General features: G+C 39.2%; 1 protein-coding gene and 1 pseudogene across 12 annotated transcripts in view; both read right to left on the reverse strand.

Annotated features, from left to right (window-relative positions):
• ADD1 (adducin 1) overlaps positions 1-19,507 on the reverse strand; it is a 74,413-nt gene that overhangs the window by 29,103 nt on the left and 25,803 nt on the right. For 3 of the 12 annotated variants that reach the window (XR_013545580.1, XM_020811199.3, XM_078394106.1), the window contains exons 6-13: positions 19,228-19,377; positions 16,646-16,789; positions 16,446-16,544; positions 15,534-15,710; positions 9,943-10,194; positions 6,501-6,602; positions 5,559-5,648; positions 4,808-4,900 (exon numbers count right to left, since the gene is read on the reverse strand). Coding sequence is in view for 8 of the 12 variants with exons in the window: in XM_020811199.3 (XP_020666858.1) it covers positions 4,808-4,900; positions 5,559-5,648; positions 6,501-6,602; positions 9,943-10,194; positions 15,534-15,710; positions 16,446-16,544; positions 16,646-16,789; positions 19,228-19,377 (1,107 nt within the window). In the remaining 4 variants the exon portion in view is untranslated. Of the gene's footprint in view, positions 1-4,807; positions 4,901-5,558; positions 5,649-6,500; positions 6,603-9,849; positions 10,195-15,533; positions 15,711-16,445; positions 16,545-16,645; positions 16,790-19,227; positions 19,378-19,507 lie in introns of all 12 variants that reach the window. The other 9 variants (XR_013545578.1, XM_020811197.3, XM_020811201.3 and 6 more) reach the window with 3 other exon arrangements.
• Positions 11,323-11,477, reverse strand: LOC140707846 (U1 spliceosomal RNA; annotated as a pseudogene).

Raw genomic sequence — 19,507 nt, forward strand, 5'->3', positions numbered from 1 at the left:
ATATGCACATGATTTACAAAAAAAGTGGAAATTCATAATCCCTGTTTGCAGAAGTAAGAGTTACAATGTTGGCTATATATAGTTTTAGCCACTGTCTACAATGAACACTGTTGAGCATGCTGGAAATCATTTCACAGACCCAAATGGTATGACAACAGGCAAGACAGATGGCTAACAGCTCTGGATTTTTTTAAAGATGGTAATGGGGCAGGATATAACAGGTCTTTGTGATTCTCAGAAACTGATTCCAAGGAGCACATCAGCCTTGTGCTGGTTTGCTCCTTATGTTACTCTGCAACTTCCCTTACAATCAATTTGATGTTAAGGAAGATCTGCTGGAGTATTACATGCTGGGAAAGGAATCTTATCAGGATGAAAATTCTTGAAGGTGTATTCTGGGTTTCTCATTCCTTGTGATTTTTGGCCCCCTTGCCCTCATCCTGAAAAATACAGGGTATTTTCAAATTGACATCATCATAACTCTTCCAAAGCATGAATGGATGGCTCCTCTTAAAACTGTGAAACTATGAAAACATATCAATCCCTTTATTCCTTCTCCAAAAAGATCTGTCATGATTAGAGATGAGGGTATTCGTATACGAATATCATCGTGCAGCTGGACTTAACAAAGGGCTGGCCCCTGGGGCCAGCCCATCCACTCTCATATGTCCAGCGGCGGTGGCCTCACTCATCCTTTCAATGGCTCCCGGTGCTTCACTCCCTTCCTGCTCACCTGGACACTCTAGGCAGTGGGAAGAGAAGTCTCCCTGCATGGCTGCTGAGTTGCTAGTCGAGCAGGAAGTGAGCAGAGCTCCAGGAGCACTTGGAAGGATGAGTGAGGCTGCAGCCGCTGCCAGACACAAATGGATTGGTGGCTGCGGGGGCTGGCCCCTCGTTAAGTCCAGCTGTGCGGGGATATTTGTATACGAATACCCCCATCTCTAGTTATGATTCCTATCTGTTTGCTGGTGGTCCATGTTGTTATCTGCCTCATGGGAAAATTCAGGCGGGGGGGAGTGGGGATATTTCCTTATTCACTGGTGGCCCAAATGCATTCCCTCAGCTGGCTACTACTAAGCAAGATATTGTTTTGGGAAAGGAATGTTTCTGGTCTTCTCTAAGGAGCTAACTAAAGTGAATTTTGAAGCAAGTGGAACAACCAGAGTTACCCTCCCCGATTCTCTCTACAAATCCTTCCTTTCTTTTATTCTCTCTTTTGGGGACTCAAATATCTAACAAAAATAGCCAAAAAAAATCACATGGGGATGTGGTGAGACAGCCTTCCTCCTCTGACTACAATACTTCACAACTGCTAACCATTTTCCTGGAGGGCTCACTTTCTACAGTCGCTGCCCTACTCCTTTCACTTAAGGAAGGATGTTTTTCTAGTAAATGTTCAGATATGGTAGTTATAAGAAGAAAGATGCTGCTTGATAATTTTCCCCGCTCCTTAGAATATCATATAAAAACAGTGTTCCTATTTACTGTTAACTCTTTGCAACTGTAACATAGTAATTTCCAAAGAATTGTGCAAAACAAACTTTTCTTAAAGTTTAATTCCAGGTTTTCAATGAAAATGAAATGACAGACACATCCAGAAATAGAGGAAAGTCTCATTTCTTAACAAACTTTCTGTTTCTTGAAGTTGAAATAGATTCCCCCCCCCCCCCCCGTTTCCCTAGATCAGGGGTCTCCAAACTACAGCCCACATGCCACATTAAGAGGCAGGTACAAGAACTGTACTCTGGAAAAGCAGGGTGTCATAAAAATTGAGGTTTGAACAGCAGTCAACTGAATACCTGTTAGAGGTTACTTCAGTGCAGGCAGCTAATTTTACAAGGTTGGCAAAATATGTGCAAAGCACCTTTAGCTCTACAAGACTAGCATAGCATGTTGGTACCCAATAGGGTTTACAACCTGGGGATAGCCGAAGATAATTAAATAGAATTTTCCAACCAAGTGAAGTCTATAGAAAAATGCTGTACCCCTTTTTCAGAGGCAAAATCAGTTTTTCTGTTTATAAAACAATCAAATCAAAATTTTCTGCAGTACAGATCATTCAATTCAATCTTTATTACGATCATTGACCAGCTAATGATAATGGGGTACAGACAGTTCATATGCCCATTACAAACTCAAATTAAGCCATAACCCAAACTGAACATCAATCTAAAATTTCACAAATAACCTCACATTCATTTTGCAGTACAGATCAGTTTCATTGAAATTTCCGTTTTAAGCACCATGGTAGCTAACTGCTGAGTGTGCAGGTATCTACTTGTTTACCTTAATTAAGCAAAACACTGAGAAAAATATAAATATATAAACTGTTAGCAAGAAGCAAGTTAAGAAGGATGGCACAGAGGAACAACAGACAAGGAAATCATTAATTTTCCTCCATAAATTGAAATGGCTGGCTTGACTGGGTGAGAATATTAAATACTTTTCTTGTGTGCCCGGATATGCTGAAAAGCTAAATAATACATTTTTAACTTCTATATATTTTTATTGTTAAGATATTCTAAGAGATATACTCTCTTATTTTTGATTGTGCCATTTAAAGTTATAAGGCTCCTATATTTTAGAATGGAATTAAAATATCCTCCTTCCTCTATTTGATTCCAGATGTATATTACTACTGTACTTTTCTGCGCCTGTATTTTGGACTGAATCATGACTTAATATTAGCTTGCCACTTAGGTTTTGTCTTTTTATGTTTTGAATTGACTTCTGCTGGCAACTTTCCATAGCTGAATTACAGATAAATTTCACATAATTTAAACATTTGCACCTACTGTTTTTTTCACCTCTGTAAAGACTGATTTGATAAGATGAAGCAAATGCGTCTTCAACTTCTAAGTTACATGTATTCAATGTTGGACTTTTGATATTTTTATGCATATAGAACACAGAAGCAAACAGATTAATAAAGCTTGTAAATCAGGGCAGGAATACTGTGGATGTGGATGTCTAGAGAACAACATCATTGAGGGAGGTTTTCTATGACATGTCTTTTTTTCCCCTGCAACCTACTGTATGTTTGAGCTTATGGGTGGATTTGAACAGGTTTTTGAGTAAACTGATGAGAAAGGCCATATTACTCATAAACATGTTTGAACTTGCTCATGGGTTCAAATGTAGGTTGTGGAGAAAATGTGAAATGTCACAGAAATCCTCCAACCACTGAAGAGTTAGAGCATTTGAATAAAGAAACAACTTGTACATTGATATCCAGATGAACTTTGATATGACTTACATGGTTATCTGATCTGACACTGAAATTAACCTTATGAGGGAAAAGTGACAGCTGTGACAGATTACCACAAACTCAAACTACGAAGGAGTGTTATAAATCATATAGTACTCCGAGGCCATTGTTCAAGTGTCATACATTTGATTTCAGAATCTTAGAACTGAAAGGGACCCTATGGATCATCAAGTCCAGCCGCTGTCAAGAGGCAACGTAAGGAAATGAATTCCCTACTTCTGGCTCCTCAGCCAGAGGCCTAAACGACAGAGCTGTGATGATATTAATTAATAATAAATGATATGAAGTTTACAGATTTAAGATCTAAAATTGTCAATTTCTTTAACAGATGCACCGTATTTTTTGCTCCTTAAGATGCACTCCCCCCCAAAAAAAAGTGTGTGTGGGGAGTCTGTACATCTTATGGAGTGAAGGCCACGATTTCGCCCCCACTGGCCCCGTAGGGGGGAGCGTCGCAAGGTTCCGAGTGAGCCTACCAGGACCCTTGCGACGTTCCCCCTACGGAGCCAGCGTGGGCGAAATCGCCAGCTTCCAGGTGGGGGGAGCATTGTAAGGTTCCTGGAAGGCTCACTCTGACCCTTGCGACGCTCCCCCCACCCCCCACGGGGCCAGCGCAGGTGAAATCGCCACCTTCTGGGAGTCTTTTGAGGCTTGGGAAGCTTCAGAAGACTCCCAGAAGGTGGCGATTTCACCCCCTCTGACCTCCAGGGAGGCAGGCTGAGTCTCAAAAGGGTCCTAGGGGGTGTTCCAGGACCCTTTAGAGACTCACCCTCCCCCCCCGGGTGTCAGAGGGGGCGAAATCGCCACCTTCTGGGACTCTTTTGAGGCTTGGGAAGCCTAGGTCTTCTCTAAAAGTGATAAACCAAGCAACTGAAAGTAACTTTAACTGAAAATAACTTCAGACTGACTCATATGTGTCATTCTACACGATTCAATTAAATGCAATTATACTACATAGGTTTCCTACAAGGATGTGAAGATGTTCTGCATCAGAAAGTACAATTTTAAAGCGTACTACCATGGTTAGTTTTACAGTTTTTCACACTGACAGATATATTTGTACTTGTGTGAGATCTGGCTTTGTACATTCTTTATAAAGAAGACTTCAGAAAGCCACAACATCCTTAGAAGCACCTGAGCTCATCTATATACAGTTCTCTTCACAAAAAAGAGCTATCACCATTTATAACTTATTTGTTAACTTACTATTCTAAATCCAACTGGTGAATATTTAGAAAATTACACTGATGTAACCAGGTTGTCTATCACAGACGATATAAAGCAAAGTTATACATACAAGCTTAAAGACCTGCATATATTATTTAAGATCCTAAAAGTAGTAAGACTGTCACCTTCATTTCAAGTTATTTGAAGCTATATTTTGAAGATATGTAATGTGTTATATCACACATCTGAACATAGATTCATCTAGCCCTTTTCATATTTACAAACAAATCAAAATAAGTTACAAACCAGGATAAAAAAGACGTTAAAAGATATACAACAGCATTTAGAGCAGTATGACAGGGCAGTAAGTACCTTTCTAACAGAGACAGATTTACCGGGACTAAAGGCCTGCTCTGTGGGATCGAGCCCTTCAATTGTTTCCGTACAGTCTGAGAGGGGAGCATCCTGTAACAGTAAATTGAGTGAACAGGGCAAACCAAGCTCAGGCTTCAGATTATCAGCTAAGAGCATTATGACATGGGCTACAAAACATGCAGAGAATCAGGAAATGTTGATATAGAAGCAATGACGATGAAGTAACATGCACAGATACACTAACCTAAACTTACTGATGAGAATCATGATGATGACCAATCAAACTTCTTTTTTCTGACAAATTTATTTAGCCAAGTAATTAAGCTTCTCAATTTTTAAACTGATAACTGTGTAATAACATTTTAAAATAAATGTATAATTTGAAATAAAGAGTTCATTATAAACTATACTGTAGCAACTATATTGTAGCAACAATGGCTTTGTACTCAACCATTTTTCAAATGTAGTCAGTGACAGCTCAGTCTGATTAGTTCAGAGCTCACTGAGAAACAGCCTTTCCATGTCTCATGCACTGCAACTGGCACCGAAAGCAGCACTCTGCCAGGGACATGCTTTCTGATCCTGAGCATGGCTGCAAAGACAGCAAAACATTACCTCTAACACTTACCTTATAAACAGTTACTTTCTGTCAATTAAAGAATAATTTCATAATGATGCATTAGGTGCCAGCATGAGTAGATCATAAAATATGGCTCAGCCTGTATTTTAAAGCAGCTTTTGCTCTCACCTGTACAAGGCTCCTGTCTACAACAACTCCAGAAAGAACCTGAGACTGTGGACCAGCAGTTTTAATGTCCTGCAGATTTTGCTCCCGGATCTGAGGAAAAATACCCATTAAAGAAGTATGAACAAGAGAGGGAACTAAAACCATGCACCGAGTCTTTATGTAGATAAGGTATCCCTGCATGCAAATATATTCTTTTTTTCATTAAACATTCAAGAAAATACAAGCAGCATTGTATCAAAAATTTCTGTGGAAACCAAGGTCCTTCACTACATCCCAATTTTTGTGACTGCAAAATTTTTAGTCTATTTCTGCCATACCTTTAGTTATAACAAGTTGCATTTATTTTGCATAGAGAAGGAACAAAGGAAGAGACTCTACTGGAATATAGGAAGAACACACTTCCTGTTAAAACCATAGAAGTAACGATCATACTGCAATTCCAAATTCAAGTCACACACAGATTTATAGAGGGCTACTGATGCAGTGTGTAGAAATACAACAACTGCTACTTCAATTGAGAGAAAAGAGGAAACAGGGCAGGGCAGGGGGAGAAACACTGGAGATCTGAATGAAGATGGAAGAGAGAACAAGAAACACAAGCTGATCTATCTCTGAGGGACTGTCTGAAAACCACTTGCTACCTCAGCAATGAAGCAGATACAAGTAATAAATCCAAACAGGTCTGCAATATTCTACTTGGCAGAAGCATTTGTTCTAATGAGGTTGTTGGAGAAAACAGACTTAGGGGAGATGTTCATAATTTGTCAGATTTTTCTGTCTTGTTAGGACATGATATTGCTATTATTCATGTAAGTGGTATCCAATAAGAGACACAGGGAACTTCTAAGCATGTATCATTCCACCACAAGATATCTATTTTTTTTCAACTATGTCTAGGACTTTATCATATCAAGAAAGGAGATACTGATTAGCAATACAAACCTTGTTCCTCATTTCTTGGACCTCCTTTGGGTTAGTGTTCAAGGGAACAAACAGATTTTGGACAGCAGAGGTGGCAGTTCTATGTCCATCCTCTTTAGTCCACTGTAAATATCAAGAATAATTACATGTATCAAAATTGGTAAAATGACTATAACATTAGTAGCATCACTTTTACAGCACAGTAAATCATGCATACACAGCACTGAGAAATGAATCAATGATTATACCCCATTGAGGGGACAGGAAGGAACATTCCTCAGCCTTGAGACAGCTGTTAAGCTGCACTTCTGTGCATTCAAGAGAAATAGGAACATATAAAATATTAAAAACAGTCTCAGCACAGAACTAAAAAAGGCATTTTGGAAAAATGCTTCAAGAGGGCTAGTTAAATTAATGCAGACAAGGTGAACTCTAAAATATGCTTGCTCAAAATCTGTTAATTGGTCATGTTGCAATCACATCCACATTTTCCTTGGAGCAAGTTCCACTCAAGCTCAGTAGTGTTTAGTAATTATGCATACAAATGAGATGTTTATCTGATGTGAAAGGGTACTGAAATATAAATCTAACAAAGACACCAAATTTTTTTTAGTTGCCTTTTAATTTTTGTATCATTGATTCAATTCCCTTATGTTCAAACACATTAAAGCCAACAAAAAGCACAAGATGACAGAAATATGAAAAGCAATGTGATGTCAAGAACCAGGCTAAGTGAATGATTCTGTACTATGATGAAAGAGTGGGCATCACCAAAGTTTGAATTAAACACAAAACTCAGAATTGAGTTTTCAGAAGAGGTTTTTTTTTTGTTTTTGTTTTTTGCATAAGTAAATAAATGGATCGGCCTAAGGGAAGAGTTTGGTGATGTCAAAAATATTTTATATAAAGCTTACAGCCTCAAAGACTACAACAAAAATCCCATACACAAAGCACTTTATGATTTATTTGCAGAAGGTTGTTTTATATGGCCAGTACATTTAGTATATTGCAAGACAGCTCTATACCACAAATATGGGATTTTTCTTTACAATAGCTGGACCTCATTAATTAATGCCAATTGTTTTTGCAGAAAAAATGCACTGAACATTAAAACAAACCAGTTTTACACCAATGCTACCCCCCTATAATTTCAAGACAAAAAACCAAAAATAGAACTCGTTAGAAAGCAACACAATTTTAAAATGTTTTGCAAATATGAAGTAAAACATGGAATGAACATGGAGCTATGGATACTCACTCACTGATTCTCATTTTCCCAAATAAAAATAATTCCAGCTTTTTATTAGAAATATTTAACATCATTATTTAAAAACCTTAGCATAAAACTGAACCTTTTAAAAAATAGAGCATTAAAAATCAAATACATAGACCAGGGTAACTGCAGAAGGATTACAAATTGCTCCACAAAAATATTAAACCAAGACTAATTTTCCCCTTTATTCAGATTTCATATATATACATAATCTTTTATGTGTTCAAAGAAACACAAAAACTTTCTTAACTTTTTCAGGGTTGTATCAATATATAGAATGGGGTGGACAAAGTCAACAAAGGACAATGTCTATGAGGCCTGTGGCCTGCCAGTACCCCTGAATAGACAATCTGACCCTCATACAATTTTCAGACTTCCTTTAAGTCCAGGGGAGGCTTTTTAAAAAAAGAGAAATAACTGGCCAGTAATGAAGAGAGCCTTCTCCAGTCTATTTAAAGTTCTGGAGCATGAGGGGACAGGAGAACTGTGAAAAAGAGCTCTACAGGAGATGTGACTGTATACCTGAAGGGGAAAAAAAGGAAAGCATGGGGGGTTACAGGAGGGGTCAAAATGATCTGGTAGGCTCTTAGGAAGTAGGTGGACCTCCAAAATTGTGGAATCTTGGAAGCTGCCTGCTCTTACTCCAGAACAAAAAATATTGAATGCTTCAGCATCTGACAGTACTAGACATAACAAAAAACATCATTATACAGTCCAAGAAGCTCTCCTATTTTTTTATCTGTGAGTATTTAGTTAAACCTGTGTTGGCTAAGAGCAACCAGAGTCCCCATTAATATCCTGAAAAGGAAAAATGACAGCATCCCAAATGTAGGGTTGCATCAGGACAGTAAAATGTATGTAAAAGAAAACACTAAGTATAATGTTCATGCTAGAAGTTTAACTATATTATTACCAGAACAGCTATGAGTAATTCCATCTAAAACCTGACGTTTCTATGTTGTCAGCTCTACATTAAATCAGCCTTACAAAGCCTGGACCATGCACAAAATCTGAATTTCAGAAACAGAGTAATATATACCATAACAATAAGCATTTCCAAACAGCTATCATTATGATAGCACATTGAAAACCTTTAATCAAGACTGAAGTATCAACTTTAATTTCCTAAACAGCACCTAGTTTTTTTTCCTCTGATAGTTGCCCAAGCTGCACTTTAGTCATGCCACACCCAGCTGATACTAGAGAAAAGATTTTCAAATTATGGCCATCTATTTACATGCAACAATTCATGCAGAAGGCTATGAACACTGGGAGGCTTTAGGATAATGGGTAGAGAAGCAGGGAGAATGGCATAGTAGGTAGAGTGACAGAGGTTAATTTATCAAGAAGTGTTTAAGAACAAGTTCAAAGAATTAAACTCTATAATCTTTTTGGTGATAAAATGTAATATAATTCAAAGCTGCTCCACTGATTTTATTGAATGTGGTAACTATCCAAGTATTTAACCAAGACTGAGCAGTCTGCTTAGAACATTTAAACTTGGCAACCATTTAATGAGTACACTGCTGTATGGTATGTTCATCTTTAAAAGAATGCATCATTTTAGTTATAAACAGTGATAATAGTATCAAGCTTTAAGAACAGTTTTAGTCACCTGTATTTGCCTGATATAAAACTTTATGTGCGAAACATCAGTAGCAAGGCTCTAAGCTATTAATCAATTGTTACAATAATTAATAATTATGTACTTTCGAGACAATTCTGTTTTATAGTGACCCTTTACAGGATTTCCTAAGTACAGAGTACTCAGAATTAGTTTACCCACTCTACAAGACATATCCTCTACAAGACATGTGGAGAACTCCAACCCATTGAGCTATCCAGCCAGCTATTTGTTAGAAGAGCAGTTAGACATGAATAACTGCATTCCGCTCACTTTATTAGTAAGAATTCTTGCTGCAATATAAATATTAACTGGCACTATAATGGTTGAAATGTTTGTCTCAAGTGAAACCAAATTAAAAATAGAGTAGGAAAAAGAGCTGATGTTGTATTTTTATTCCCAAAGCCTCACAGTGCCTGCCACCAAAAGTTGCTCTACATCATCTAACTATGAACAGTAAGGTAGGCACAGACCAAGCAGTTGGTAATACAGCTTGGCACGCAGACACCGGACGAGAGAGACTGCAGCAAGGGTTTCACGTGATCGTGTGTAATGTTCGTCCACACCTTAGTCTTCGACTTGGGGCTGCCGCCGTTCTGCCCTTCTTCAGAAGCATCATCACCTCGGCCAGAATTCAGCCACCTTGTCTTCTCTCGCTGTTGTTTCTGAAAACTATGCCGCAAAGGAGAACAAGTGCCCGAGTCCCCATCGCTAGCAAAAGAATACCCTGTGACACTAGCAGGGATCTCCACATCACTGTATTTTTTAGACTTTTCTCTCAGAGCAGGGCATCGATAAGGGTAACCAGTTCTGTAACCCTGAGGAAACACAATAGCAAACCTTTATTTTCTGTCTCAAAGCCTACTACTAATAAGGAGTTTCTAACCATTATTATAAAAGTACTGAAATTTTTCATACTATTCTGCTAATGCCATATTTTGCCTTGAATAATCATGCCATTTTGGGATTTTACAAAATATATAGACAAGTTATGAAACACATCTTGAAGATGTGCATCGGAACAGAGCTTTGTGAAAATGGAAAATGGACAGACTTCTCCTGTGGTTGGAAAGGGGAAGGTTTATGTATCAGGTTTGAAAAAGGAATTTAATAATGTCTCCAATCTGGAAACAAATATTCTCAGTATTTCAGTGTTAACAAAAGAAGGATATACAGTAACATTTGAAAATAACATGTGTATTATAAAGAGAGGAAATAATATTTGTGCCAAGTGAAAAAAGAAAATGATTTGTATGTAGGGCTGATCAGAACACATTCCCAGTTTCTCTGTTAATTCTACAAGCTTCTGTATGCTCAGGGATTTTTATGTACTATATTCCTCTCTGACTCACATGTCATCACTTGTTTCCATATACGTGTATCCTGAGTTACCCATGTGCCTTTTGTACTTTATTTACCAACACTTATGTCATTCCCTCACCAAACCTTTTTGGTTGAATTCCTTTATTAGCTTGAAAATGGCATGAATAATCATGCCATTTTGGGATTTTACAAAATATATAGACAAGTTATGAAACACATCTTGAAGTACATAAATAAAATTCTTATGCCCATCAGAGAAGTGGTGTGTCAGTCCAAGAAGCATTGTCTTAAATTTCTAAGTGTCTATACCGTATTTTTTGCTCCATAAGACACACTTCCCCCCCAAATAGTGGGGGAGAAAGTATGTGCGTCTTATGGAACAAATACAGAAAAAAGGGGTTCAACCACCACCACCACCCAGAAACCCCCTACTGCCATGCTGGGAGGCCTCTGAACTAGGACCAGAGACTGCTTGCTGTTTGGACCCCACCATTCTGCACTGCTGGTTTTCCAGGATCTGCTTCCTGCAGCCCACCTGGAAAACCAGCGAGGCTAACAGTCCTATGGTAGCAGGCAGTGAAAATAGCCAAGGACCAAAGAGGAAAGAGTAATTCTAGAAAGAACAGGGGAAACCACAAACATAGTCCCCCACTTAAGCAGCTGATTCCCCCACATTTGGGAAAATCACAGGGGTCAGCACATCCAGAATGCAATAGATGAGCCTTACCCCAGGAAAACCACTTTTACAACAGTGATATCTCCCCTGCCAGGTATGAGTTGGAATGTCCCCTAAACCACCTGCCCCTTTCTTTGCCCTGTCCCCCAAAGGCATGGTGACCTCCGGCTGCACAGCCCCAGTCCCGAAAGAGGCCAAGAGAGCTCTTCAGTGTTTTGGGGTGCCCCACAGGACCCCATCAGGGGCTGGATGTTCCTCCCAAAATCCTCCAGTGCACAGATATTAGCATACCTAATATGCGGGGAAGGCAGGGAAAGCGGGGAAATTCAAACTTTCAGTTAGTGAAGAGGCTGCTTGTCTGCTTCCTTGCTAGCAGTTAGAGAGCTGGGAGAGAGACCTGGGACTGCCTGGTATTGTCGTTTTAAAATGTAAAATTCAGTTTAAAAGCTGTTTGTTTGGGGTTAGTGCTTGGGTGAAAAGGTGCTCCGTTTGAGTTGAAACCTGCATTCTTGTGTAGAAACGTGCATTCTTGTCTTTAAAATCTGCTAGTTTTACTTTAAAAGCTGTTTGTTTTGGGTTAAACTGTGTTTGGGTGAAAAGGTGCTCCGTTTGAGTTGAAACCTGCTTGTGTAGAAACGTGCATAGGGGTACTTGCTTTAAAAGCTCTCTGCAAAGCCTTTCAGACCAGCGCCGATCAGCTGTTAGGTGGGGAGAGGGGAGGGGGAAGGAGCTGAGAAGAGAACGGAGAAGAGCACAAAATGGCTGCCGGCTGCCCACTGGCTTTTAGCTGTTTGGGGCTCTTTTTTGGCTGTTCTGGGGTCTACCAAGGCATTGTGAAGAGCAAGGCTCAGTCTACAGTACCTGGTAAGTGACTTTCTTTTAAGTTTTTTAAAGTTTCTGACCTTCCCCCCCCCCCCATAAAAATGCATTAATTTTCAATGCATTTTTATGGGAAATTTGGATTCAACTTGCAAACTTTTCAACTAGTTCTGGGCATCTAATAGAGAATGTATTTCCAAAGGGTGTTGCAGCAAGGAAACTAACTGTGCCTCCTGACTTCTAACTGGATTACAGTACTTGCTTCCTGATTTCAGCTACTATAGTTTGTATTCAGTTTTTTTTGGCTTTGTGTGGCCTAACCTGTTGTGCCTTGCATGCTATAAATGTTCAATTATGTCAGAAACCCGAGATTTGGTCTTATGCTGAGCATGTGCTACTGCTGGTGAATGGGTTAAGCTTTGTGTTGCTGTTCTTTTGCATAACCTAAAGTAAATAAGGAAAACCAGCTGTTGAACAGTTTAATTTCACTATTTATCCTCCACACAACTAAAAGGGACCTCTCAATGCAGTGCCAAATCAGACAAACCATTTCTAACTTACTATAGGCTTGAGCTGTAGCTGAGCAGAGTTGCACAACAATCTCATCTGTCATTGAGACATTTCTATAAGCATGGGGAGGTGGTGGATGAAAGGAAATGTAAAATATAGGTAGAGTGGTATAGGTCTTATCACTGGCTGATAATGGTCTATATTAATGCCACTGTTGACTGCTGTTCACTTTACATGGTTCAGATATTATTCTGTTATAGTTTATTAAATATTGTATTACACTATTTGGTTCAGAATATATTTTCCCTGTGTTCCTCCTCTAAAAATTAAGTGCGTCTTAATGTCCGGTGCGTCTTATGGAGCAAAAAATACGGTATATAAAAACAAATTTATACAAGCTTATGCTTAAGACAATGCACTGCAAAAACTATAAACTAATTTCATGGGCTCAATCATGTTATGAATGCTGTAAGTCACTTAAAAATTGGATCTACACACCCTGTGACTTGGAAAATCAGGAAAAAGGTAGGTCCCTTCCTTTCTGAGATCATAACTGTTCCCTTTCAAGAGCAGAAGCACTATGGCTACCTAAAGAAGTGTCTGTCCCAGTGCTAACTGGAGACAGGGACTTCTTGGTGATGATGTGCCAATTAATGTTTATTATTTTTCTATGTCACTCAGTATACAGAATACTATTGCCCCAACAAGCTTACTTGGTACCAATTTTCTAAAATTATTTTTTAAATACAGAACAAAATATAACACAAGGAGACAGAAAAACTTTAAAACATAGAAAAACTGCATTCCCCCACTGGGACCATCTGAGATGCAATCAATTTTCTTTCTTTCTCCATTCCTCTTCTAAAAGTGCACTTATGAAGCCATACACCCCTTTCGGTTTTAAACACAAATTCAATAAAATCTCTCGATATATCAATAAAAATATTCTTATGTAAACATCCCTTCTTAATTTTCATATTATACATTAATTTATCCTTAACAGCTATATTCCAAACTTTATACTGTTCCTCCAATTGAAAATCATGCTTAACTTTCCAATTTTTTGCTACTATTAATTCTGCCACTGTTAATAAATTTGAAATTAGTTCTTTTTTCGCTCAACTCCATTGATCATTATCAAGTATTGATAAAATTAGCATCTTAGGGCAAATCTATGTATTTAACTTTAATATTTCATTTACTTCCTTAAAGACCAACCTCCAAATTTTCAATATACAGTGGTGCCCCGCTTGATGACGATAATCTGTTCCGTTAAAATTGCTGTTAAGCGATTATTGTCATCAAGTGAAAGAAAAAACCCATTGAAATGCATTGAAAACCGGTTCAATGCATTCCAATGGGCGAAATACCTCATCGTCCAGCGAAGATCCTTCATAGGGGAAGCCATTTTTGGTTGCTGTCTTCCAGAAATAGGTCCGGAAAACAGCGGGCGGCCATTTTGAAACTCAATGATCAGCTGTTTTGATTGTCGTAAAGCAAAGAATCGGTTCCCAAAGCAGGGAACCAATCGTCGTAAAGCGGGTTTTCCCCATTCAATTAGCGCTTTGCGATCGCAATAGCGATCACAAAAACCTCATCGTGAAGCTATTTTATCGTGAAGCGGGATAATCGTCAAGCGGGGCACCACTGTATTTTTAACATTGTGAACACACATGGAAATCAGTACCTACTTCCCGCCCCTCTCTCCAACATTAATTAGAACATTTGTATTATTTTATTTCACCGGAGTTAAATACCATCTCCATATTAATTTATAAAAAAATTCCTTTATTCTTAAAGACATACTTTAATATTCTTTTATCCCATATATTTTTCCATACCTTAGTACTTATTTCCTCTTCCAAATCAAACTCTTATAAGGCTTTAAGATTTTTTTCCCTTTGCGTCTATTAAAAGCATACAAATTTTACTCATTATCCCTTTCATTATTATATTTTTTTTCTCTCCTGTATTACCATTTCTTCAAATATTGCAAAATCCCTACATTTACCATGTCTTTTTACCCATTTTTCAGTCCACTGTTCTGAAGCCAAGATTTTTTTTCTGATCCTAATACTACTATTATTTGCTCTTCTTTTCCAACCAATCTTTTAATCTAATAACTTGCTTCTTCCTTAATAGATTTTCCAATCTACCTTTCAAATTTCCTGGAAATTTCTCAAACTCTACTACTAGATCTAATGAAGAAATTATTGGGGTAAATATTTTTCTATATGTTTTCAAAAATTTTAACATGTTTTTACAGAAAGAGTTATCAACTTTTTTTAACAATACATTTATTGTTTTGTTTAAAAAGAATATTCCCAAGATATCAACCAGCTTCCTGCTATTCCAACTTTGTCAATATCGCATTAGGCGATAACTCATTTGATTAGCTGTATAATATAACCTTTTGGGAATGTGGTGGCACTGCGGGTTAAACCGCAAAGCCTCCGGGCTGTAAGATCGTAAGATCAGCAGTTCGAATCCACATGACGGAGGGAGCTCCCGTCGCTTGTCCCAGCTCCCGCCAACCTAGCAATTCAAAGGCATGTAAAAATGTGAGTAGATTAATAGGTACCATCACGGTGGGAAGGTAACAGAGTTCCATGTCTAGTCGCATGGGCACAATCAGATTTAATATAGGAAGTATTATCAAACTCTTATATTTTGCTTAAGGTTTAGAACAATCATCTATCAACATGGTTACTATACATTTCCTAACTTGGTAGATTGCTTTGGAAAATATACACACTTTGCTAATACTGATACTCTGAAAATCATTTTCTTCAAGGCAAAAGCAGTTGTATACAGCAGACTTTGTCTTACCAAATTATCAAGCATTCGCATAAGAGCTTCAAATTCCTGCTCTCCAGTCTGCCATTTTGGATAAGATGCTGTTCCCTCCCCTGCTTGAGACTCAGGACAACGAGACTTCACTTTATATTTTTCAGGGTCCAACAGCACTAAATTGTCTGGACCCCCTGCGCTGGCCAAAGTACGTACCTTAAAACAAGCAAAAAAATTTCTGTAAGAATAAAAAAAGCAATACAATGACTATCCAGTACTTATTTTAATTTAGCTTCTTTATAATCTCTCTAAAACAAACTTTTCTTTCTAGTTAAATGTACTCATCCAATAAAATTATACTTTAACATTTCCTTCCAATGGTGAACAAAATAAAAAAAAATCTACATACATATTTTCAGCAAGTCACTTAGAGTAGGACCCCCTTATCCACGGTCTGAAAATATTTGTGGTGAATCACTCCTGTCATGTTCCGGTCTGACAGTCAAAAGGTTTCACAAAACAATCCACAAACAATAACATCCAAAACCAACAGTTGCTTCCTGCACTGATTTAGCACAGGAGCCAAACCTATATGGGGCTGTGGTGATCAGTCATCGCTTACAGCTGCACTTCCTGGCTGATTCCCTTCAATACTTACAGCCTGGCCTCAGCCAAGCCCTCAACTGAACCACCACAATATTAAAAGGAAAATCCCAATATATTTTTAAGGATGAAGTTACCAGAACTGGCTACTAGAGGGAGCCAAAGACCATGCTATGCATAGTATTGGCTGTTAATGTTCTGCTTTTTTCAACATCTGCATGCAGGCTTGGAACCCATCCGGGGGTCCTACTATACTATACCATCTTGTACTGACATCATCAGACTAATAGCACTGATTTAGTTATATTACACTGACAACCAAAAACTGTGAACAACTGGCATGCTTACTTGGATCTCACAAGCAACCACCAAATTGTGTATATAGTAGAAAGCCTCTTCCACACTTTCTCCAACTGCTACCAAACCATGATTTCTGAGTATGAGAACCTTGTGGAAAAGAAACAGGCAGAGAGATGTCACAATTAAGAGAAATTCCATAACCAAATGTTCCGCTTGACTTTTGTGACCTGGATTATTTTACTACTCACTTTGCTTTTGGGGCCCAGATTCTTCTGAATTAATACTTTCTCTTCATCATCCACAAGAATACCATGGTAATCATGATATGTTATCTCACCAAGGGACAACGCCTCAGGTGAAATCGGCAAGACACCACTTTTCATTGCAGACACCTGACAATATTACAAGGTTTATAAACATGACTATAAGCAGAAACTCAAATTCTCTTCCATACAATGTACAGTCATGTGAAAAAGAAAGCACACCCTCTTCGATGGAACACATCGAAGACACAAAAACCACTTCAAATCCTCTTCATAAGACAGCATCTGCACCTTTGTCATGCTGATTTACGGTCTCATTCCTTTCACTCTAAACATAGGAGCTTTCAACCTAAAATCAATGACAGGAGCACCCATTCTGGGGTTGCCAGGGCTTGTATCACTTTATCAGAGATACGGTAAAATTTGTCATAGAAAGTATAGTGCAATTTTAGTTGAGAAAACTTGGCCTATTTATTATCACTGATGTCACTGCAACTCACTGGAAACAACACTAAAAAAGAAAAAGAGCATTAAGGCCAAGACCCAGAATTTGATGGTCTAGTCAACTTGACTAAAGCATCTGAATAATATGCAAGAGGAATCAAAGTCTGTGTAAGGAGACTGGGAAAAAGTTTCTTTTGGATCAGCATTTCCTTATTTTCCACACAGAGATGATTCGTTGTTCTCTGAATTGAGATGAAACTTCTGGGATGCCAAGACTATAAATATAAGACAGAAGATTTAAGACCAATTAAAACATATAGTTTTTTTTCCTTCCCTCCATATCTCTCCCAAGGAAGGATGAGAAAAAGCAGTTCTAATCCTTTTATGTCCCAAAAAACGCTGTTGAAATGTGCTAATTTAGTTCTAATAAAGATGACTTCTCACTCTTTTCTGCAGGAAAAAGGTGTCATCCTCTTAAGCAGGACCTGAAAAAGAAGCACGGCCTGGGCCTGCCATATCCTCTACATCTCTGAGGAGTGAAAGACTGAAATATGAAGTGGATCCTCCAGTACCTACCCCTGGAGTAGATATCAGAGAAAACACATGCCTCTTTGCAGAGGAGCTTATTTTTTTAAATCAGGTGTCCCCCAACTCCCAGTCCGCAGCTTGGTGCCGGTCCGTGGCCTGGGCTGGACCAGTTCGCGGAGACAGGCCACCGCCCCCGCATGCACACGAGTATGCCCCTTCGTACATGTGCGTGAGTGCACCCTGAGCGCCCCTGCCCTTTGCGCATGTGCATGAGTGTGCGTGAACGCCCCTGCCACTTCACCCATGCATGCGAGTGTGCCCAGCCTTCCCCAACTGGTCCATGGTGTTAAAAAGGTTGGGAACCATTGCTTTAAATCAGAGGTCATCAACCCCTGGTCCGTGACCTGGTGCCGGTCTGTGGCCTGAGCCGGACCGGGCCACGGAGGAAGATCTCCCGCCCGCACTCCCCTCCCCACAACTGCTTTGTGCACGGACACACATGCCAGCGCCGGTGTGAGCACTCCCCCCTTCATGCATGCGCCCAAGTGCCCATACAAAGGGGTGGACATGCAGGCGTTCCTGTGCCAGTGCGAAGGGGTGAGGGAGCGCTCACGCTGGCACTGGTGAGTGCACACACGCTCCCCCACCACTTTGCGCATGCACCCAAGAGTGCATGCACACCTGCACAAGGGGTACCCCGCCTTCCTCAGAAGCTCAGCCGGTCCGCGGTCCAAAAAGGGTTGGGAACTGCTGCTTTAAATCTTTCTTTCAGCTCTGGGGACAGACTGGTCCCAGTCAGGGGCCATTCATTTCAGGATCATAATCCCTGGGTTGAGGCAAATGGCCACTGAGAAATGCTTCAGGGAAAGTGGCACTGACAGAGACTTAGGCAGCTGTTTTTGGGGGGTGTCCAGTAACAGACTGGACAGCAAAAGTCCACTGTAATTAGCTACAAAGGAAAGTGATGTGCCTTGAGAGAACAATCCAGCTCTCCTTTGTCACTGCCAGCCAGCATACTAGCAAGGAACAACTGAAGAGGGAACATTTGTCCATTCTGCTCTCTTGCTGATTGTCTTTCTTTTCTTTTTAAAAAGATGCTGATACCTCTCAAGACTAGAATACTGATTGAATTTTACTGCAGTTATGAATGCAGGAAATCATCTGGGACATGAGAGGAAAAGTTCCTCCTCCTCGTCCAGAAATGAGATTTAGTTATACTGTATTACACTGACAACCAAAAACTGTGAACAACTGGCATGCTTACTTGGATCTTAATGGCTCTTTCTCCACTTTTATTGTCCACACCTGAGGGCAGTGGTGTAGGAGTCACATGCAGAAACATGCCTACTTTAAGACATCATTACAAAAAGTAACTACTGGGGAGAATTAATCTCTCCTTTTTATTTAACAACACAGCTGTCCAACAGAATCTTACTAAGATTTGGTAGGGGACAAGAACGCACATCCTTTTCTGGAAGGAGAAAAAAAGTATCACAGTTTTTTTGTTTTTTTTTGTTTTGGCTACTGCTACTGCTTCATGTTTTTACAGGAAATTACCTGCCATTTCACAGCTAGAATAAGAAGGAATTTCTCACCGCTGCCCCTGCTGGTGTGTGAATATGAACAATGCATTTGATGTCAGGTCTAGCTGCATAAATGGCAGAGTGCAAGGTGAAGCCAGCTTGGTTGACTCCCAAATTAGTGCTTCCACGATCAACCACATCCCCTTGAATATTTATTTTAACCTGATAATATAAAAATAGTGTTAATCCTCAAAATTATACAAACTGTTCTGTCACAGAATGTCATTTCAAAAACACATGAATTAAAACAAATATGAAATGCACGTAAGAACAAAACCCTGAAACAAATAAA

Source organism: Pogona vitticeps, chromosome 5, assembly GCF_051106095.1.
Source record: "Pogona vitticeps strain Pit_001003342236 chromosome 5, PviZW2.1, whole genome shotgun sequence".
Classification (NCBI taxonomy): Eukaryota; Metazoa; Chordata; class Lepidosauria; order Squamata; family Agamidae; genus Pogona; species Pogona vitticeps.